Here is a 22,934-nt window from a genome sequence, read left to right as displayed (position 1 = left end):
CCTTCCCTCAGACCCCGCCCCCACATTTCGGCCCCACCCCGTCCCTCAGGGCGCACCCCCTCTGACGCCCCGCCCCACAGTGGCCCCGCCTCCTTCCCTCTCTCCCCTCCGGGGAGTCCGCTCCACCACTCAGAAACACTCCTTTAGGCACCGCCCCATCCTTTATACCCCGCCTTGCCCACAACCCGCCACTCAGGCTCCGCCCCCATCGCTGGGCCCCACCCCGTCCCTCAGGTTCCGCCCTTTACCTTTTTCTGATGAAGGGTCTAGGCTCGAAACGTTGGCTTTTGTGCTCCTAAGATGCTGCTGTGTTCATCCAGTTACACACTTTGTTATCTCAAATTCTCCAGCATCTGCAATTCCCGTTATCTCTCGACGGAGAGTCCGCTCTGTCCCTCAGAAAGCTCTCACCGGAGGGCCCGCCCCCTCACCCAAGCCCCGCCCCCTCCCGCTCCGTGCGGTTGAGGTGTGGAATCCCCAAGGATAACGGTCGCTGTCGCTCGGTGAAGAGACGGAAAAGCTGGGCCCGGGGCCGGCGGTAAGAGAGAGGGGGATCACCCGGGGGGGGGGGATCACCCGGGGGCGGGATCACTCCGGGGGCGGGTGGGATCACCCGGGGGCGTGATCAGCCCGAAGGATATTCCGGGACCGGATCACCGGGGGGGGCGGGATCAACCGGGACCAGGTCAAATTAAGAGCGGGAACCTGGACGGTGGGAAGATGTGATAAATCAAGTGAAGGCCAGAGAGAAAGGAGATCTTGAAACTGAAAAGCAGATTGTTTGATTTGACTTGGATTATTATTATCACATGTATCTAAGTACAGTGAAATGTTTTGCTTTGCGCGCAGTCCAGGCAGATCATTGCAAACGAAGGCACACAGATCAAAAGGTGATTAAAGGGAGAGCGGAGTAACAAGTTACGGCTGCACAGAGGTTGTACAAAAGCAAGATCATTCCTTCCAGTGACAAGAAGGATCATAGAGTATAACTTTCCGAGTTAGCCCATGGATAAGCATCATCATTTACATGTATAGACATTGAAAACTATGGCTTTGTGCCTGAATGTGTTTGCATTTGAGACAAAACAGATGAACTGAGGGAGAAAGTAGAAATGAAAAAGAAAATCTGGTAGCCATTATGGAAATATAGTTGCCAGATATTCTGGATTGGGAGATGAATTTTCAACGTTAAGAATGTCAGGAAACCAGGAGATAGTGGAGATGTGGCTTTGTTAGTTATTGGTCGTATTAGCACAACAGGGAAACATGGCTTACTTTCATGAAATCAAAATATGAAAACATAATAAAAGCAAAACATTGTGGATATTACCAATCTGAAATAAAAAAAAGAAAATGCACCATAAATCATCAGTTCTGGCTGTATCTGTAGAGAGACAAAGACAGTCTACATTTCGAGTCTGATGTGATTCTTCAACACTCACGGAGCTTGGAATATATATTTTTTTAAGCTGTTGACAGAGAAGCAGGGACAGCAGTGGAGCAGATGTTGAGGGTGCCAAGAACAAAAGTCAAAAAGAGTGTGAATAGTGGTAATAGACAGATTAAGATTTAAAATAAGTATTGATTGTAGGTTCAAAAATGAGAAAATGTGTCTTTTCTGCTGAGAAGAAAGCCCACAAGAAACAGTGATGCCCCTTTAGTTTACATGGAATTTCAGGGGAACACTTGGCATGCTTAGGATGGAAATACCACCATGGAATCAAGATGGGGTATGGAAATGGCAAGCAACTGAAAGATTGGGGTTATTGTTACAAACAGAGTGGCCACCTAGTCTGCATTTAGATTTACAAAAGTAAAGGCGCAGTAGACTAGTGTAAAAACATGTACAAGTAAAATGCTGTTTCACCTGAAAGGGGTCCTTGGACAGTGAAGAGGGAGGAAGTGAAAGAGCAAATGTGCACCATCTGAGCTTGTAAGGGAAGTGTCATGGGACAGTAAGGAAGTGTTAGCAGTGATGAAAAAGTCTGTAGTGATTGTAACAAGGACAGCCAAGTGGACTTCACAGAATATGAGTTCCATAATTGGGGCTGTTAACGTGATCCAATCAGGGAGCCCTGGCTGACAGATATAAACAGGAGTGTCAGAAGTTCAACTGAGTCTGAGAGGTGGCTCTGAGGAGGATGGACCAGTGTCACATACAATGTATCTGCCAATAAATTGTGACTTGGTGACAGGATACTAGCCTTTGTGGAGGTATTCCAGTGGCAACAAAAGAAATAAACGCGCTCCTGAAGAGGTTCGCTAGCAACAGTCATCTTTGACTTGAGGTGGTCATCTCTGGCATCCTGCTGCTATTTTGGAAGCTTGACTCCTTCAATCTTGCCACCAAACGCTAGGACTAGTGTGTGGGAAGAATGTATCTTTTCTCCTGCAAATGATATAGGGGCAGATGAAAAGCAATGAGTAATTCTCTTGACAGCTTGCGGACTCACAAGCTTTTCAGTTATTAGGAGCCTAACATTTCCTGATGCACCAGATACTAAAACCTATCAAGAGCTGATGGAATATTACAACCCCGGGCCTCCTGTAATTCTGAGGGCTAATGGTTTTACTTGGCAGTTCGAGAAAATGGAGGCGGGTACAATAACAACATTTAAAAGGCATCTGGAAGGGTACATGAATAGGAAGGGTTTAGAGGATTATAGGCCAAATGCCGGCAAATGAGACTAGATTAATTCAGGATATCTGGTCAGCATGGGCAAGTTGGACTGAAGAGTCCAATTGTGTGCTGTACGTCTCTATAACCAGGGGAATCCCCGTCAGGATTTTTGACAAGGTACAGATAACTGGAAGAGGTTGATTTAACCTTGTTTTAACCATTGATGAGATGCTGAGAAACTGTTTGATATATGGGATTAATGATATAACCATGCAAATGCACAGCTTGTAGTTGGAGTCCAACTGGATTTCACAAAGGCACTACAACTGGCTTTGTAATTAGAAATTGCGAAAGTGGAGGATAAGAGTTACATGGTATGCCAGTGAAAGGCTGACTGAGCTTGAGGGACACCCCTTGAGTAAGGGCAGTTGCATTCCTTCATTCAAGACATATCCTAAACAAAGGGACTCAAGGTCAGCCCACAGCAAAACCACAAAACAAAGCCTAGCTTCTGCCCAAAGGACCAACATTTTTCAGGTTCCGGGCCAGCAAATCACTGTGATTGCTGCCAGTATGAAGACTCAAGACAGCAAAAGAGGCCTACTAGGCCTGAATTCGGTAAGAGAACTCATAGGCCAATTTCCAGAAGAGTGCACACCTTGGAAAGCCCACCTACATTTGGCTTGGAACAGTTAAATTGCTTAGCAACATCCAAATCAGAACTAATTAAAGTAAGCATCTGGTTAAGTGGTCATCGAGTTCTAGTGCAGGTTGATACGTGTGCAGCTGTATCAGTGATTGCAGAACCAGCCTTTAACAGAATTTGTTCTGGACTACGACATAGAACATAGAACATAACAGCACAGTACAGGCCCTTCGGCCCTCGATGTTGTGCCGACCTGCCATACCAATCTGAAGCCCACCTAACCTACACTGTTCCAGGTACGTCCATATGCTTGTCCAATGACGACTTAAATGTACTTAAAGTTGGCAAATCTACTACCGTTGCAGGCAAAGCGTTCCATACTCTTACTACTCTCTGAGTAAAGAAACTACCTCTGACATCTGTCCTATATCTTTCATCCCTCAATTTAAAGCTATGCTCTCTCGTGCTCGCCATCACCATCCTAGGAAAACGGCTCTCCCTATCCACCCTATCTAACTCTGTGATTATCTTTTTTGTCTCAATTATGTCACCTGTCAACCTTCTTCTCTCTAGTGAAAACAGCCTCAAGTCCCTCAGCCTTTCCTCGTGAGACTTTCCCTCCATACCAGGCAATATCCGAGTAAATCTCCTCTGCACCCTTTCCAAAGCTTCCACATCCTTCTTATAATGCGGTGACCAGAACTGTACGCAATACTCCAAGTGCGGCCGCACCAGAGTTTTGTACAGCTTCACCATAACTTCTTGGTTCCGGAACTCGATCCCTCTATTAATAAAAGCTAAAACACTGTATGCCTTCTTAACAGCCCTGTCAACCTGGGTGGCAACTTTCAAGGATCTGTGTACATGGACACTGAGATCTCTCTGCTCATCTACACTACCAAGAATCTGACCATTAGCCCAGAACTTTGCATTCCGGTTACTCCGACCAAAGTGCATCACCTCACACTTGTCCGCATTAAACTCCAATTGCCAACTCTCAGCCCAGCTCTGCAGCTTATCTATGTCTCTCTGTAACCTACAACATCCTTCATCACTATCCACAACTCCACCAATCTTAGTGTCGTCTGCAAATTTACTAACCCATCCTTCTACGCCCTCATCCAGGTCGTTTGTAAAAATGACGAACAGCAGTGGACCCAACACCAACCCTTGCGGTACACCACTCGTAACTGGACTCTAGGAATAACATTTCCCATCAACCACCATCCTCTGTCTTCTTTCAGCAAGCCGATTTCTGATCCAAACTGCTATATCTGCCATAATTCCATTCCTCCGCATCTTGCACAATAGCCTACTGTGGGGAACCTTATCAAACGCCTTGCTGAAATCCATATACACCACATCAACCGGTTTACTCTCATCTACCTGTTTGGTCACCTTCTCAAAGAACTCAATAAGGTTTGTGAGGTACGACCTACCCTTCACAAAACCATGCTGACTATCCCTAATCAAATTATTTTTTTCTAGATGATTATAACTCCTATCTCTTATAACCTTCTCCAACACTTTACCAACAACTGAGGTAAGGTTCACTGGCCTATAATTACCAGGGTTGTCTGTACTCCCCTTCTTGAACAGGGGAACCACATTTGCTATTCTCCAGTCATCTGGCACTATTCCTGTAGACAATGACGAGTTAAAGATCAATGCCAAAGGCTCGGCCATCTCCTCCCTGGCTTCCCAGAGGATTCTGGGATAAATCCATCCGGCATAGGGGACTTATCTGTCTTCACACTCCGTAGGATTTCTAATACCTCTTCCTTGTGAACCTCAAACCCACCTCGTCTAGTAGCCTGTATCTCAGTATTCTCCTCGACAACATTGTCGTTTTCTAGAGTGAATACTGTTGAAAAATATTCATTTAGTTCTCCCCTATCTCCTCTGACTCCACACACAACTTCCCACTACTATCCTTGATCGGCCCTAATCTTACTATCGTCATTCTTTTATTCCTTAAATACCTATTGAAAACCTTAGGATTTACCCTGATCCTATCCGCCAACAACTTCTCATGTCTCCCCCTGGCTCTTCTGAGCTCTCTCTTTAGGTCTTTCCTGGCTACCTTGTAATCCACAAGCGCCCTAACTGAGCCTTCACATCTCTTCCTAACATAAGCCTTCTTCTTCCTCTTGACCAGAGATTCCACTTCCTTCGTAAACCAAGGCTCCCACTCTCTACAGCTTCCTCCCTGCCCGACAGGTACATACTTACCTCTGACACACAGAAGCTTTTCCTTGAATAAGCTCCACATTTCTAATGTGCCCATCCCCTGCAGTTTCCCTCCCTATCCTATCCTCCCGAAATCTTGCCTAATCTCATCGTAATTGCCTTTCCCCCAGCTATAACTCTTGCCCAGTGGTATAGACTTATCCCTTTCCATCACTAAAGTAAACATAACAGAATTGTGATCGCTATCACCAAAGTGCTCACCTACTTCCAAATCTAAGACCTGGCCGGGCTCATTACCCAGTACCACATCTAATGTGGCTTTGCCCCTTCTTGGCCTATCTACATACTGTGTCAGGAAGCCCTCCTGCACGCACTGGACAAAAACCGACCCATCTATAGTACTCAAACTATAGTGCTCCCAGTCAATATTTGGAAAGTTGAAGTCCCCCATGACAACTACCCTGTCTCTCTCACTCCTATCGCGAATCATCTTTGCTATCCTTTCCTCTACATATCTGGAACTATTCGGAGGCCTATAGAAAACTCACAACAGGGTGACCTCTCGTTTCCTGTTTCTAACCTCAGCCCATACCTCAGTTGACGAGTCCCCAAACATCCTTTCTGCAACTGTAATACTGTCCTTGACCAACAATGCCACACCTCCCCCGCCTTTTGCCATCTTCTCTGTTCTTACTGAAACATCTAAATCCCGGAACTTGCAACAACCATTCCTGTCCCTGCTGTATCCATGTCTCCGAAATGGCCACAACATCGAAGTCCCAGGTACTAACCCATGCTGCAAGTTCACCCACCTTATTTCAGATGCTCCCGGCGTTGAAGTAGACACACTTCAAACCAACTTCTTGCTTGCCGGTGCCATCTTGCTTCCCTGAAACATTATTTCGGACCTCCCTACTCTCAACCTTTTCTATACTCGAACTACAATTTTGGTTGCGATCCCCCTGCTGAATTAGTTTAAACCCACCCGAATAGCCTGAGCGAATATCCCCCCCAGGATATTGGTACTGCTGTGGTTCAGGTGAAGACCATCCTGCTTGTAGAGCCCCCACCTACCCCAGAAAGAGCCCCAATTATCCAGTTGCATTCCAGCCTGTGTAGGAGACTAGGCAAGAAATTGCAGACGCTCTGACAAATTTTAAATTCCTCTCTGGCCACAGGACAAGTGCCAGAGGACTGGAGGATGGCTGATGTGTTTCCACTTTTCAAGAGAGGTGGTAGAGATTAACCAGGAAATTACAGACAGTGAGTCTCAGAGGTATCGAAACTATTGGAGAAAATTCTGAAGGAGAGAATTAATATCCACTTGGAAAAGCATGGAAAATTAGGGATAATCAGTATGACACTTTCAGAGGGAGGTCATTGCCTAACAAATTTGTCAGAGTGTTTCGAAAATGTGATAAAGGCTGCAGATGAGGAAAGTTCAGTTGACGTGGTTTACGTGGATTTAGCAAAGTTTTTGACAAGGTCCACATGGGAGACTGATTGAGAAGATTAAAGCACATGGAATTGAGGGAAACTTGGTAAGATGGATCAGAAACTGGCTTAGTAATAGGATATAAAGGGTAGTGGTATAAGGCTGTTTGAGTGACTGGAGGGCAGTGTCTAGCAATACATCACTAGGATCACGAAGTCGATCATTTATTATGATCATAAATAATATAGATGAAAATGGGGGTAATGTTAAGCAAATTTCCAGATGACACCAAGACTGATAGAGAGGTTAATAGTGGAGAAGATCGTTGCAGGTTACAAGACTACATAGATACATTGGTCAGATGGGCAGACCAATGGCAGATGGTACTTAACCCTGAGAAGTTTGAGGAGATGCACTTTGGAAGAAGAAACAAGATGACAGACAATTTAATAAATGGCAGGATGCTGGCTAGCTCAGAGGAGCAGAGAGATCTTGGGGTAATTATTCATAAATCCCTGAAGTCAGTTGAGCATTTGAATAGGATAGTTAAGTAGGCATATGAGACGCTTGCTTTCATCAGTCATGGCACAGCGTGTAAGAACTAGGAGATAATACTGAGGTTGTACAACGTGTTGGTCCAGCCACAGCTGGAATATTATGTGCAGTTCTGGTCACCACACTACAGGAAGAATGTGTTAGCACTAGAGGAGGCACAGAGGAATTTCACCAGGATGTTGCGTGGGATGGAGAAATTGAGTAATGAAGTGAGACTAGATAGGCTTGGATTGTTTAAGGCAAAGAAGGCTAAGGGGGGCTCACATGATTGAGAAGTATAGATTATGAGAGGTATAGACAGGGTAAGTAGGGTTGAGGGGTCACTCACAAGGGGGCATAGTTTTAGGGTAAAGGACAGGAAATTCAGAGGGGATTGAGAAAAACCTTTTTCACTCAGGGTGATGGGAATGTGGAATGAATTACCTGGGAACATCTTGGAGGCTGGAAATCTGACAACCATTAAAAAATGTGACCACTTGAAATATCATAATAATCAAAGCTATGGGACAAGAGCGGACATAAAATCTCTAATTCTTTTTCTTTCTGTGCTATGTGAATGTTAGATATGCTCTTATTCTCTGACTTGGTACTATCTGTGAATAATCCACTTGCTTCTCTCTTCAGGTTCTGGTGCTGTCTGCAGACTCTCCCTCTGAGTTACAGAGTGTTCATTGTCAGCTCCAACAGATTTGTTGAAAGAAGTGATTGGGATTGTGATGAGTCGTCTCTGACAGGATACAACCTCTGCAGTCTGTGCCTGTTCCTCGAGATTAAAGTTGATGTGATTTTTGATCTTACATTGAATCCACTGGGTGTCCACAGTGACATGAAGATTTATTTTGTCCTTGCATTTCTCTTTACACAACGTCACCTGAGTGAGTCCAAAGGTAAAACTGATTTACTTCTGTGTATTTAAATCACTAATACAGCATTTCTACTAGAAGGATGTCGGTTCTAAAAGGTTTCGGGAAATAAAAGGCAAGCCATAAGGTTTGGTTAACACTTTTCAGTGGACTGTATCTATAGGGAATGTAAGTAACTGTAGATCTCCAGACATTGTCTCTTTTAGTTAAATTAGGATCTATGCACATGAGATCACCACAGGCTGCAGAGAATGACTTAACTTGTGTTTTGCCGTAGGGGCAGGAATACATTTGGTTAATATACTGACTATCACTGGGAACAGTCTTTGAGTTCACTTCAAGGTGATGGATGTAACTCACCTGTTCCTTTGGCTGTAAAAGGCTCTTAGAAATGAACTGCATGGTTAAAGACTAGGAATTCTGCAGGGCATAGTTTTCCTCCTGTCTCCCATTTACAAGGTTGAAGACAGGATAGGGTGCTTTTATTCATTCGTGGGAATATGGGCATCGCTGGCTAGTTGGGCATTCATTCCCAATTAAGGGTGGCATTTGTGCAATAGTTAGAGATGACCTTAGTTCAAGAGTTGAGCAGACTAGCAGAAGCAAATTGACTTACTAGCCTATGAGACAGATCAATAGAGACATAATTGTAGATATTTGAGTGATATTTCAAAGCACTCAAAATATCTATTTCCAATTTTTAAAATATCTAAGGGGAGGATCCCCCATTTGTGATTTCCAAAAGAAGTTCGGAAAGCATCAGTAGAGAATAACCAAAAACATTAATCAGAAGGAAGAAATCAGAATCTAAAAGGATGCTATTAGGATTGTAAAAATGGATAGAAACCAGTTCTGTCAGTATCTAAACCGGAAAAGTGAGTAAACCAATTCACCACTCAGTGGATATAAGAACCAGGAGCAAGAGTAGGCCATCTGGCCCCTTGAACCTGTCCCACCATTTAATAAGATCTTGGCTGATCTTTTTGAGACTCAGCTCCACTTACCCACCCACTCACCATAACCCTTAATTCCTTTACTGTTCAAAAATTTATCTAGCCTTGCCTTGAAAACATTCAGTGAGGTAGCTTCAACCGCTTCATTGGGCAGGGAATTCCACAGATTCACAACCCATTGGGTGAAGAAGTTCCTCCTGAACTCAGCGCTACGTCTGCTTCCCTTTATTTTGAGGCATTGCCCTCTAGTCCTAGTTTCACCTGCTAATGGAAACAACCTCCCTGCCTCCACCTTATCTATTCCCTTCATAATCTTATATATTTCTATAAGATCTCTCCTCATTCTTCTGAATTCCAATTCCAATGAGTGTAATCCCAGTTTACTCCGTCCATCCTCATAATCCAACCCTCTCAACTCTGGAATCAACCAAGTGAATCTTCTCTGCACCCCCTCCGTTGCTAGCATATCTCTTCTCAAGTAAGGAGACCAAAACTGCACACAGTACTCCAGGTGTGGCCTCACCAGGACCCTATGCAGCTGCAGCATAGCCTCCCTGTTTTTAAACTCCATCCCTCTAGTAATGGCAGACAAAATTCCATTTGCCTTTTTAATTACCTATTGCACTTTCAATCCTACTTTTAGCAATTCATACACACGGACACCGAAGTCTCTCTGCACAGCAGCGTCCTGCAATTTTTTACCATTTAGAACGTAGTCCATTTTGCTGTTATTCCTCCCAACATGGATGACCTCACACTTATCAACATTGTACTCCATCTGCCAGACCTTTGCCCACTCACTTAGACTATATATATATCCCTCTGCAGATTTTCAGTGTCTTCTGCACGCTTTGCTCTACCACTCACCTTAGTGTCATCTGCAAATTTTGACACACCACACTTAGTCCCCAACTCCAAATCATCTAATCATGTAAATTGTAAACAATTGCAGCCCCAACACTAATCCCTGAGGCACACCACTAACCACTGACTGCCAACCAGAAAAACACCCATTTACCCCTACTCTTTGCTTTTTACTGGTCAACCAATCCTCTATCCATGCCATTACATTACCTGTAATACCATGCAACTTCATCTTATGTAGCAGCCTTTGGTGTGGCGCCTCGTCAAATGCCTTCTGGAAATCTAGATACACCACATCCACAGGCTCCCCATTGCCCACCATGCAAGTAATGTCCTCAAAGAATTCCACCAAATTAGTTAAACATGACTTACCCTTCATGAACCCAGGCTGGGTATTCCCAATGGGACAATTTATATCCGGATGTCTTGCTATTTCTTCCTTAATGATAGATTCAAGCATTTTCCCCACTACCAAAGTTACGCTAACTGGCTTATTGTTACCTGCTTTTTGTCTACTTTTTTAAACAGTGGCGTCACATTGGCTGTTTTCCAATCTGCAGGAATCACCCCAGAGTCCAGTGAATTTTGGTAAACAATTACTGGTGCATTTACTGTTTCCCTCATCACCTCTTTTAGTAACCTGGGATGCATTTCATCAAGACCAAGAGACTTGTCTCCCTTTAGCCCCATTAGCTTGCCCAGCACTGCCTCCTTAGTAATGATAGTTTCTAGGTCCTCATCTGCTATAATCTTTTTGCCATTGGTTTTCTTTATATTATTTGTGTCTTCCACGTGAAGACCGACACGAAATATCAGTTTAATGTCTCGGCTATTTCCTCATTCTCAGTTATTAAATTGGCCTTCTCATCCTCGAAAGGACCAATGTTTACCTTCACCACTCTTTTATGATTTACATATTTATAGAAATTTTTGCTGCCTGTTTTTATATTCTGAGCTAGTTTACTCTCATAATCTATCTTACTTTACTTTATAACATTTTTTGTGGCTTTCCGTTGGCCTTTAAAGATTTTCCAATCTACTAGTTTCCCACTATTTGCTTTTCTGTATGTGTTTTTATTTCAGTCTGACATTTTCCTTTATTTCCTTGGACATCCATGGCTGGCTCTCTCTATTTCTATAGTTCTTCCATACCACTAGAATATACTTGTGCTGAGCACTGTGAAAAATCGTTTTGAAAGTCCTCCATTGTTCCTCAATTGACCCACCATAAAGTTTTTGCTCCCATTCTCCCTTAGCTAACTCTCTCCTCATTCCTTCATAGTTGCCTTTGTTTGAGCACAGGACATAGGTACTGGATTTAACCTTCTCATGCTCCATCTGTATTTTATATTCACCAAAAGAGTGGCAACTATTGTAGCCATTGCATCTTCAGAAGGCTGCTATGTACCTAAATGAGCACTGGCAATCTACAGGTACACTGCTTGCTCAAGGACAGATTGTGAACATTTTGGATATGGGGAAAATGGTACTTCAGTTCTCTGACAGGGGCCTGGAGACCATGGTAGAGGGGGATGTGCAAAGGAGAAGAGTCCTCTTCTTGGAGAACCAGTAGAGAATGCTGTGCTACCAGACCCTGGTAGCCTAGTCTGAGGTTGGTGCTGTTAAAAGGGTCAATGATCTTTTCCATAGTGACACACTAAGTGTCATTGTCTTCCCTCTGCCACCTAACACTCACTCTATCTGCTACTGCACCCACCTCCCACCAACGGTCATGCCCTTCCACTCTCACTACACAGGAAGGATTACCCAATGACCAAAGAGTCCAGGACCAGAGGTCACAGACTAAAGATATTGAGTAGGCCACTTGCAACTGAGATGAAGAGAAATTTCTTCACCAGAGAGTAGTGAGCCTATGGAAATCTCTACCACAGAAAACAGTCGAGGCCATAGCATTGAAAGTTTGAGAAGGTATTGGATGCAGCATTTGCAATTAAAAGGAATAAAGGATATAGATAAAAAGTGGAAACGGTGACTGAGTTGGATAATGAACCATAATCACATTGAACAGTGGAGCAGTCTTGAAGTGTTAAATAACCTATAGCTGCTTGTACTTTCTATATTTCTCCGATTCTTTATCTGCAACATCTTATCTTACCCAAGGCAGAGGAGAGTGGTGGAAAGGCTTTTTTTAGCTGGAGGTCTGTGACTAGTGATGTTCCACAGGGATCCGTGCTGGGACCTCAGCTGTTTGTGATTATGTATGTAAGATATATATTATATAAATAACTTCGATGAAAATGTAGATGGATGAGTTAGTAAGTTTGCAGACAATACATAGATTGGTGGAGTTATGGATCGTGTAGGAGGATGTCAAAGGATGTAGATCAATCATAGGTATATGCAGAGAAACGACAGATAGAAGTTTAATCCGGGTTAGAGAGTGAGGTGCAGCACTTTGGGAGTTCAAAGGAAAAATATGCAGTCATCGTGGGCCGACGGGCCTGTACTGTGCTGTACTGTTCTTCATGGCAGGACCCTGAACAGCATTGATATGCAAAAGTATCTTGGGGTTCAACCCCATTGCTCCCTGAAAATGGCCACATAAGTAGAACACATGGTAAAGAAGGCATATGGCATGCTTACCTTTATTGGTTTGGGAATTGAGTAGAATAATTTTGCAGCTTTATAAGACATTGGTTAGGCCACACTTTAGAGTATTGCATTCAGTTCTGGTGGCTGCATTACAGGAAGGATGTGGAGGCTTTGGAGGGGGTGCAGAAAAGATTTACCAGGATGCTGCCTAGATTAGGAGTTATGAGCTATAAGGAGAGGCTAGAAAAACTCGTGCTGTTTACTCTTGAGTGGCGGAGGCTGAGGGGAGACTTAGGTAGAAGTCTATAAAATTATGAAATGCATAGTTAGGGTAGACGGTCAGAATCTTTCCCAGATCTGAAATATCTAATACTAGCGGTCATACATTTAAAGTGAGAGGGGAAAATTCAAAGGAGATGTGTGAGGCTTGTTTTTCACAGAGAGTGGTAGGCGTCTGGAATGCACTGCCAGGGGTGGTGGTGGAGGTAGATCCGATCAGGGCATTTAAGGGACTTCTAGATAAGCACATGAATATGCAACAGATTGTGGAATATAGACCAAAGGCAGGCAGAATAGATCAGTTTAATTTGACGTCATGTTTGGCACAACATCAAGGACTGAAGGGCATTCTTGACCTGTACAGTTCTATGTTCTTTGTTCTATGTTCATTCTCACACCTCCCCAAACTCCCATATCAATAACACTGCATGGCCTCAGGGCCTCACATGCACTACCTTAGAACACCTTACCACCTTTCACCCACCTACATTCAAACTAATAGCCAAGCTACCCGCTCTCAAATCACTTAATTTCTTCATTTCCTCATTGCAGGAGAAGAAAGCCCATAAGAGGTGAGGGTGAGCTCAGTCAGGTGCAGAGTTGCCAGACGTAAGGTCCCTCATCCCAAACAAAGAAACAACCCTATCCTGTTCTCCAGGTGTAGCCAACACGCCTACCACCACCAGAGCGAAATATTCAATTTTTCTCAGAAGTAACCTTATGATCTCTGAGGCTGACAGTACTTGGGTCTCAGTGTTTGCCTACTGCAGCCACTACCATCCCAGATACTGACACTTCAGTGGGGATGTCATGCTTAGCAAGTGTAGAAGCGTACTATGGTGATCTCTCATTGCAACATGTCTATAGTTGCCTTAGGAAGAAATTTCCCAAGCTGCTGGCACTTAGAGTATGGCTGTAATTCAGGCACCCACTCATTGCCAGGCAGCAGAGGACCCTGGCAATGTTAGTGTTGACAATCAGGACTTCATCCACAAGCACAAGGAGGGATAGGAGTAGGCTGACATTGTGGATACAATAGCCCTCATTGTCCAGAGGTTGTAGCAATGCTGTGAATAATATCACTATTTCTCTACCTCCGTGGAAAGGTGGCAGCTGCCATGGAGAGCCAGGCCCAGAACTCTCATGACCTGCCGCAGGTGTGGAACAAGGTGGTGGAATTTGAATTGAATAAATATCTGGAATTAAGAATCTAACAATGACTGCGAATCCATTGTCAATTGTTGGAAAAACCCATCTGGTTCACTAATGCCCTTTAGGGAAGGAAGCTACCTGGTCTGGCCTACATGTAACTCCAGACCCACAGCAATGTGGTTGACTCTTAACTACCCACTGGGCAGTTAGGGATAGGCAGTAAGTGCCTAGCCAATGATGCTCTCATTCCGTGAATGAATAAAGGAAAAAAAAACTCCATCAGCCCAGACACTGGTCTCCATGACCAAAGTCAAAGAGATGGGGAACATGGTCAGCATCCCAGGTGGAGGAGAAACTACACACAGGCTCCTCAGGGTATCAGACACTCCAAAGGTGGTTAGGCCCTCTATCCCACCCTGCCTGCTCCCTGTGACTTGTGGAAGTTGAAGCGATGAAGGGTCAACTTGCCTCTGGCAAGAAAACTCTTGGCATGTCTGGTCCATCCAGATATAAGTGCTACTGAGGTCATTCTCTCACCCCAAAACCTTCAGAGCCAGCAGGTAGAATACCACATGGTTTCGTGCTGGGGCCTCAACATCTTCCACTTTGCATTAATAATTTAGATGAAGAGAGCAAAAAGCATGGCCAGTAAATTCAGAGACACAGTATGTAGTGTGATGGAGCAAGGTATCCTAGATCTGGTCCTGTGTAGTGATACAAGAATAGTTATTGATCTCATAGTTGGGATCCTTTTGGAAGGAGCGATCACAGTACGGTTGACTTTAAAATAGAGGTGGAGGGTGAAAAGGTAAAATCCAATACCAGTGTCTTGTGCTTAAACAAAGGAGACTACAGTGGGATGAAGGGGGAGTTGGTGAAGGTAGACTGAGGTCAAAGATTATATTGTGAGGCAATTAAGGGACAGTGGAGGACTTTCACAGTTCTCAGCAAAAGTATATACCAGTGAGAAGGAGGGACCGCAGGAAAATAGATGATCAGCTATGGATAACTAAGGAACTAAAGGAGGCTGTCAAATTGAAAGCTAATCTATACAATGTGGCAAAGACTAGTGGGAAACTACAGGATTGGGAAATCTTTAAAAGTCAACAGAAAGCCACAAAAAAGCTATAAAGAAAATTAAGATAGATTATGAGAGTGAACTAGCCCAGAATGTAAAAAACAACAGATGGCATGGGGCAGCAGGGTGATTCAGTGGTTAGTGCTGGTATCTGACAGTACCAGGGACCTGGGTTCGATTCCAGCCTCAGGCGACTGTCTGTATGGAATTTGCATGTTCTCCCTGTATATGTGTAGGTTTTCTCCAGGTGTTCCAGTTTCGTCCCACAGTCTAAAGATGTGCAGATTAGGTGGATTGCCATGGGAAATACAGGATTGTATGATGGGCCTGTGTGTGGGTGGGATGTTCATTGGAGGGCCAGTGTGGACTCGATGGGCCCAAAGGCCAGCTTCCACAATGTAGGGATTCTATGATCTTGAAAAGTTTCTGCAAATATATAAAATGGGAGAGTGGCTAAGGTAAACATTTGTCCCTTGGATGATGAGAAGGGGCATTTAATAATGGGAAATGAGGAAATGTCTGAGGTATTGAACAGGTATTTTGTGTTGGTCTTCACAGTGGAAGACACAGATACCATGACAATAATTGATGACAAGGAAGCTTTGGCACGTGAGGACCTAAAAATGATCATTATCACGAAAGAGATGGTGCTGGGCAAACTAATGGAGGTAACTGTAGACAAGTCTCCTAGCCCTGATGAAATCCATCCCAGGGTACTAAAAGAGATGGTGAACGAAATAGCAAATGCGCTTGTGGTAATTTACCAAAATACGCTGGACTCTGGATCAGTTCTGGCAGATTGGAAAACTGCAAATGTAAAACCACTGTTTAAAAAAGGAGGTAGCCAAAAGGTGGGTAACTGTAGGACTTAGGACTACGCTGAGGAGGAACTCCTTCACCCAAAGGGTTGTGAATCTGTCGAGATGAATCCATGAAAGAATCACCCATGATCTCATTGAATGGAGGAGCAGGCTCGAGACGCCAGATGGCCTACTCCAATCCCTATTTCTTATATTCTTACGTATCACCAGGATAAATCAGAAAGTGTATGATGGAGAAATCATAAGGACATTGATGATAGATATAGATAAGTTGAACGAGTGGAACTAAATTCTGGCTGATGGGGTCGTGGAAAGTGTGAAGTTGTTCACTTTGGTGGAAAGAATGAAACAACAGAGTATTACTTAAACAGAGAATGACTGCGGAACTCCGAGACGTAGAGGGATTTGGCTTTTCTGATGCAACAGCCCCAGAGGGAGGGACGACCCTTTAGAACTGAGATGATGAGGAATTTCTTTAGTCCAAGGTTGGTTAATCTATGAAACTCATTTCACAGAGAGCTGTGGAGGCTTAGTCATTGAATATATTTAAGACATAGATGGATAGGTTCTTGATTAGTAGGGGCGTCATGGTTTATGGGGAGAAAGATAGAGAATGGAGTTCAGAAACACGACAAACATATGGATGTAAATGGAATAGTGTAGGTTAGATGGGCTTCAGATTGGTATGACAGGTCGCCACAACATCGAAGGCTGAAGGGCCTGTACTGTGCTGTTATGTTCTATATTCTATGTTCTATAATCATGATTGAATGGTGGAGCAGACTTGATGAATCAAATGGCCTATTTCTGTTCCTATGTCTTTTAGTCCTATAGACAGTCAGAAATGGTTGCTATACATGTCATCAAGATGGCTAAAGGAACGTGCCCTTTAAGAGAGGAATTGAACATAAAAACAAAGATGTTATTCTTCAGTTGTAGAGAGCATTGGTGAAACCACAGCTCGAATACTGTGTACAGTTTTAGTTTCCTTATGTAAGGAAGGATGTAGATGCATTGGAGGCAATTCAGAGGAGGCTTATTCAACTGATAACTAGAATGAATGAGTTGTCTCCTGAGGAACAGTTAGATACTTGAGCGTGTGCCTGCTGGAGTTTAGAAGAGTGATGGCTGACTTAATTGAACTGTATAAAATCCAGAAATTTTTAAAAAGTGCTGGAGAAACTCAGTAACTTGAGCAGCAAAAAAATATAAAAGTCAGAAAATGTTACTTCAACTGTGCAAGGCACAAGTGATACCCCACCTGCAATATGGCATACAATTTTGGTCCCCTTACCTGAGGAGGGATGTAATTGCATTAGAAGCAAATAAGGGGAGGTTCATGAGATTGATTTCAGATGAGAGAGGCTTGTCTTTGAAATGACTGCACATAGACTGGTATCCTGTCACCAAGTCACCCTTTATTTACTTGTGGACAGTACGCTGGCCGAAGCCAGTCAGTTTTGAATCGATCCCCTGAACTGAGGATATTCTGAATCTCCTGTTTCTATAGGTTAGTCAGAGCTTTCCTAATCGATGGTTTGGAACTGACCTTATGTGCTGATTGCCATTTGACTTTAAGAAATATTCAAATTACTTGCTGGTAAATGACATTCCATTGTCCATGACCAGTACTTCTGTGAGTCCATACATTAAGATTGATGCTCACAGCATCTCAGTCATCATCCCTGAGTTTGCTGAAAGAACTTTTGTGTGCATCAAACTACTTTGTATGAGCATTCCACAATATTGAATATTGAGCCCATGAAAGGACTGGTATAGCCGACATGCAACTAAGTCCAGGGTTTACCCAGCCATTCCCATGAAAGTGGGATCGCTGCTGATGGCAGTTTTTGTCCATGCTGGTACACTAGGCACTGCCCCATCAAATGCAGCTATGTCGGCACCCAATCCTGACCACCAGACCTAGCTTCCTGCCAGCATCTTAATTTTGGAAACCTGGATGACCTTGGTGGACATGATATGGAGGTGCCAGTTTTGGACTGGGGCGGACAAAGTAAGAAGTCGCATGACACCAGGTTACGGTCCAACAGGTTTATCTGAAATCACAAGCTTTCAGAGTACAGCCCCTTCATTTGGTGCAGTGAGAGAGAAGAGCACACACACACACACAGAGTTTATAGACAGATCAAAGGCAGAGAATTCAAAAGATTATGTAACTGGTGTGAGTGGAATGTCAGATAATAAGTCTGTGCAGATGACCAAGAGCGTTAGACAGTATGTAACCTATAATCACATGAAGTAAGAGATAATTTCAAAATATTAAAAATAAGGTGGTGCTAGCAACAAACTAAATGATTGGAATAACATGATATGTATTAGAGTTGAATGCTGAAGGTTTAACCAAAGTAATAAGTATTTCCAAGCTGTACGAACTAATTAAGGTAGAGAGAACATATCAATTGGTCAAGATGATGCTGTCACAGTGACCCTGGGGGAGTTTAGCCAGTATCTGGCAATGACCTTTACTCAGGACAATCACTCTTGCTCCTCATAGTAATATGCTTTAGTCCACTGGTGATCTTGTCTGTCTAGGTCCAGGTTGTGATGATTCTACTACTATCTCCTATTACCAGCAGCAGTTTCAGTTTTGCTAGGACAGGACTTTTTTGTGCCCACAGTCGGATATTGACAGCAGTGACTGGAAGGATGCCCAGGAAGTTTAAAGCCAAACTGGACTCTCCAGGGTAGGCACCACCGGTGGAGCGTCTGTTAGTGGGAGACAGTTGAAAGCATCTGCATTAGTCACTTGGCTTCCTGGATGGTGTTCTAACTTGTACTTGTAAGCACTGAGGTTAGGAGCCCAGTGCTGAATTCTGCCAGAAGTTATGGGCGATGCTACCTTGTCTTCCTTCATTAGCCCTAGCAGTGTTTGTGTTCTGTTACTATGACAAATTCTATCCGTAAAGATACTAGAACATAGAACATAGAAAAATACAGCGCAGAACAGGCCCTTCGGCCCTCAATGTTGCGCCGACCTGTGAACTAATCGGTTACTGTTCCACCATGGCATCCAGGTCTCGTGGTACCTCACCTTTTCCTAAACTGCCACCATTTAGATAATAATCTTCCTTCCTGCTTTTGTGACCAAAGTGGATAACCTCACACTTATCCACATTATATTAGAACATAGAACATCTGCCCTGGGAAATAGTCTCTGGCTATCAACTCTATCTATGCCTCTCATTATCTTGTATACCTCAATTAGGTCCCCTCTCCTCCTCCTTTTCTCCAATGAAAAGAGACCGAGCTCAGTCAACCTCTCTTCATAAGATAAGCCCTCCAGTCCAGGCAGCATCCTGGTAAACCTCCTCTGAACCCTCTCCAAAGCATCCACATCTTTCCTATAACAGGGCGACCAGAACTGGACGCAGTATTCCAAGTGCGGTCTAACCAAAGTTTTATAGAGCTGCAACAAGATCTCACGACTCTTAAACTCAATCCCCCTGCTAATGAAAGCCAAAACACCATCTGCTTTCTTAACAACCCTGTCCACTTGGATGGCCATTTTAAGGGATCTATGTATCTGCACACCAAGATCCCTCTGTTCCTCCACACTGCCAAGAATCCTATCCTTAATCCTGTACTCAGCTTTCAAATTCGACCTTCCAAAATGCATCACCTCGCATTTATCCAGGTTGAAATCCATCTGCCACCTCTCAGCCCATCTCTGCATCCTGTCAATGTCCCGCTGCAGCCTACAACAGCCCTCTATACTGTCAACGACACCTCCAACCTTTGTGTCGTCTGCAAACTTGCTGACCCATCCTTCAAGTTACATACTAGTGTAACTTCCTCACAGAGATAACCGCCAAACCTTCCTTCTCTATGAACATCAGCGAGCAGCAAATCAGCACGACAAACTGTCCTTAATATCAGTACATTCACACGATGAAGGCCATCAATTTAACTGGGACAAGCAACCACAGTAGCCCAAGCCAAACATAGACATGCGCGGGAATTCCTAGAGGCATGGTTCTCCACCCATACTTCAATCAGCGAACATATAGAAGTGGACCTCATATACAAACCCACACAGATCTAAACCAGAAATGATAGTACTCGTCATAATGGACCGGACAGTACACATTCCAAGTGGAGTAGAATAGCATCGCTTCATCAGAGGCTGCACGGATAATGTCACCTAGCTTGGTGATGAAATGCCTGAACAAAAAGAAGCCAGCTTGGCGAGCCAGTCAACACCTCATCCACAACCCGAGTGACAGGCCTTTTCTAAGACTTTAAACTTCCTTCTCTATTGGAGCATATTTGCGTTCGGCAAAAGGCAAGTCCATGAAGCATACGCTATCGGACATTACTCTCCATTGGGCCATCGGTGATCCAACGCTATCCTGATACCATACGGGGAGGCATGCCATGTCAGCACTACCTCTAGCTTTGAATTGTACTGGGCCAACACTTTAGATGAAGATAGCTGCTTTTTACCTTCCCTAAGGCTACATCTTGGGTACACGACCATTTCCAAGTCTCTTTCTCAAAAGCAGGTGTAAGGGTGCCCAGATTACGTATGAATTTTCTGTAATAATTCACTAAACTAAGGAAAGCTCCGGTACAAATATTGGAGCCAAGGCTCCTTTGATTACCCCCACTTATATTCCAACAGGATGTAACCTGGTTTTGTCGCCTCTGTAACCCAAGTAGGTCACTTGGGGCACTTGGAACACACATTTTTCCTGTCTAAGGATTTTGCCAGCCTGGGAGAAACATGTAAGTACTAAAGCTAAGTTCTCCAAGTGCATTTTATTGGTCTTCCCTGTTATTAGTGCATCGTCCAGATACACGGCGACCTGGGGTAGCCCTTCTAAAGTGTTCTCCATGGTCCACTGGAAAAGGGTGCAGGCTGATGACATCCAAATGGCAATCTTGTATATTGGCATGAATCCTTACAGGTGTTAATGGTAGCATACCTCTGGGGCTACTCATCACAATTGCAGTGAAGCATGGCTCATTGTAGGCTTCGTAAGGGATAGTGTCCTCCCTCTGCTAACTTTGTGTACAAGTCCTCTGTGCAAGGGATTGGGTATTTATCCAACTGCGAGAAGCTGTTTACTGTTTGTTTAAAATCCGCACGCGGAGCCGTCAGGCTTCACAATTGGTATGACAGGTGCTGCCCATTCTGCAAACTGCACTGGTTTGATGACTCCTTCACTCTCCAGCCTCATGATTTCTGCCTCCACTTTAGCCAGCAAAGGAAATGGCACTGGGCTGGCCTTGCAAAACCTTGGAATTGCTTCCTAGTCAGCATTTAAAGTGGTTTTGTCCCCTTTGATTGTCCCAAGCCCTTCCTGAAAAACTCTTGAGTATTTCACTAGGATTTCACCAAGGCAGCCATTTTCTACTCAAAGTACTGAGCCACTCTAAGTGAATCTTCCTCAAGCAATTCTGCCCCAGTAGTCTTGGCCCTGAGTGTTAACTGCACCACCTGCTTCTCATAGGAGACTGGAACTGAAGTCATACCCTTAATCTGCAGCAGTTCCCCAGTGTGTGTTCTTAGTCAGGCTGAGATCTTGTGCAAATTTAAGGGCTGGATTCCCAAGTGAATGTTGTTAAAGACAGATTCTGCAACCACAGATATAGCTGTGCCAGTGTCAACCTCCATGAGAACTGGGTGACCATTTAACCAAGCATTAACTTTAATAGTTCTGATTTGGGTTTCGCTAAGCAATTTAATTGCTCCAACCCACATGTAGGGTGACTTTTCAGGGTGCGCACTCTCCTTGGTACCAGCCTATAAGTTTTCTTACTCAAATAAAGCCTTGTAAGACTCCTTTGTTATCTCAAGGCTGTATACCAGCAGCAACTACAATTGGTTGCCAGTCGTCTTAACCTTGTCAAAAATCCTGATATCGATTTCCCCTTGTTCTCTAACAGCGAATAAAACAATAGCATCTCAGAATTAGAGGAGGTTTGGGGTCATAATATTCCTTAACCAACTCTGTCAACTCTTGGAAGATTTTTTGTGTCTGGTACCTCTGGGAACGTTAAGCCTCTTTTTAACTGAAAATGCTGCAGTTCCACGAGCAGTCAGAAGGATCACTCATGCTTTTCATCTGCCCCAATGTCATTTGCCCAAAAAAATACCGTATTCTTTCTATATACCAGGCCCAGTCTTTGACATCAGGATCAAGCTTCCCAAACAAAGACAGGCTGCCAGAAATGCTTACCCCAACTGTAAGATGACTGTTCCAAGCGAAAATTGTTCAGGCAGACACTGTTTTCTCCCATTGTCACTGGAATAACTGCACGGAGGCCGGTATCACATCACCAAGTCACCGTTTATTTACTAGTGCACAGTACACTGGCTGTGACCAGCTCACTTGGAGTCATTCTGTAAACCAAGGAGATTCTAATCTCCTGGTTATCTTGGTCAGCCAAGGCTTTCTTGATTGGCACATATTAACAACCCCAATCAAGAACCACTTAGTCAATGAGGTGTACCTGGTTCCAATCACTACAGTCTTTACAAAGAGATGGAGCAGTTTAGCCCTGTACTCTCTAGATTTTAGGAGAACATGAAGAGATGTAAAGGAGATCGAAAAAATGCTTAAGGGAGTTCACAAATTATATGTAAAGAAGGTATTTCCTCTTCTGGAACAACTTAGATAAGTATGTACCTGTCAGGCTGGGAGGACGCTGTAGAGCGCGGGAGCCGTGGTTTACAAAGGGAATGGAATCTCTGGTCAACAGGAAGAAGAAGGCTTATGTAAGGATGAGATGTGAATTATCAATTCACTCAGTTAGGGCGCTTGAGGGTCACAAGGTAGCCAGGAAAGACCTAAAGAGAGAGCTCAGAAGAGCCAGGAGGAGATATGAGAAGTTGTTGGCAGATAGGATCAGGGTAAACCCTAAGGCTTTCTATAGGTATTTAAGGAATAAAAGAATGACG

At 43.8% G+C, this 22,934-nt stretch overlaps 1 protein-coding gene across 3 annotated transcripts in view; it reads left to right on the top strand.

Moving 5' to 3' along the window:
* Positions 1-219: 219 nt before the first annotated feature.
* The window catches only part of LOC125446636 (carcinoembryonic antigen-related cell adhesion molecule 20-like), a 111,550-nt gene continuing 88,835 nt past the window's right edge, over positions 220-22,934 (top strand). For all 3 annotated transcript variants that reach the window (XM_059639773.1, XM_048520361.2, XM_048520360.2), the window contains exons 1-2: positions 220-538; positions 8,071-8,333. In XM_059639773.1, coding sequence (XP_059495756.1) covers positions 8,273-8,333 — 61 coding nt within the window. In that variant the 5' untranslated portion in view covers positions 220-538; positions 8,071-8,272. The remainder of the gene's footprint in view (positions 539-8,070; positions 8,334-22,934) is intronic.

This window comes from Stegostoma tigrinum, chromosome 34, assembly GCF_030684315.1.
Source record: "Stegostoma tigrinum isolate sSteTig4 chromosome 34, sSteTig4.hap1, whole genome shotgun sequence".
Classification (NCBI taxonomy): domain Eukaryota; kingdom Metazoa; phylum Chordata; class Chondrichthyes; order Orectolobiformes; family Stegostomatidae; genus Stegostoma; species Stegostoma tigrinum.
This window is presented reverse-complemented; position numbering and strand designations above follow the sequence as displayed.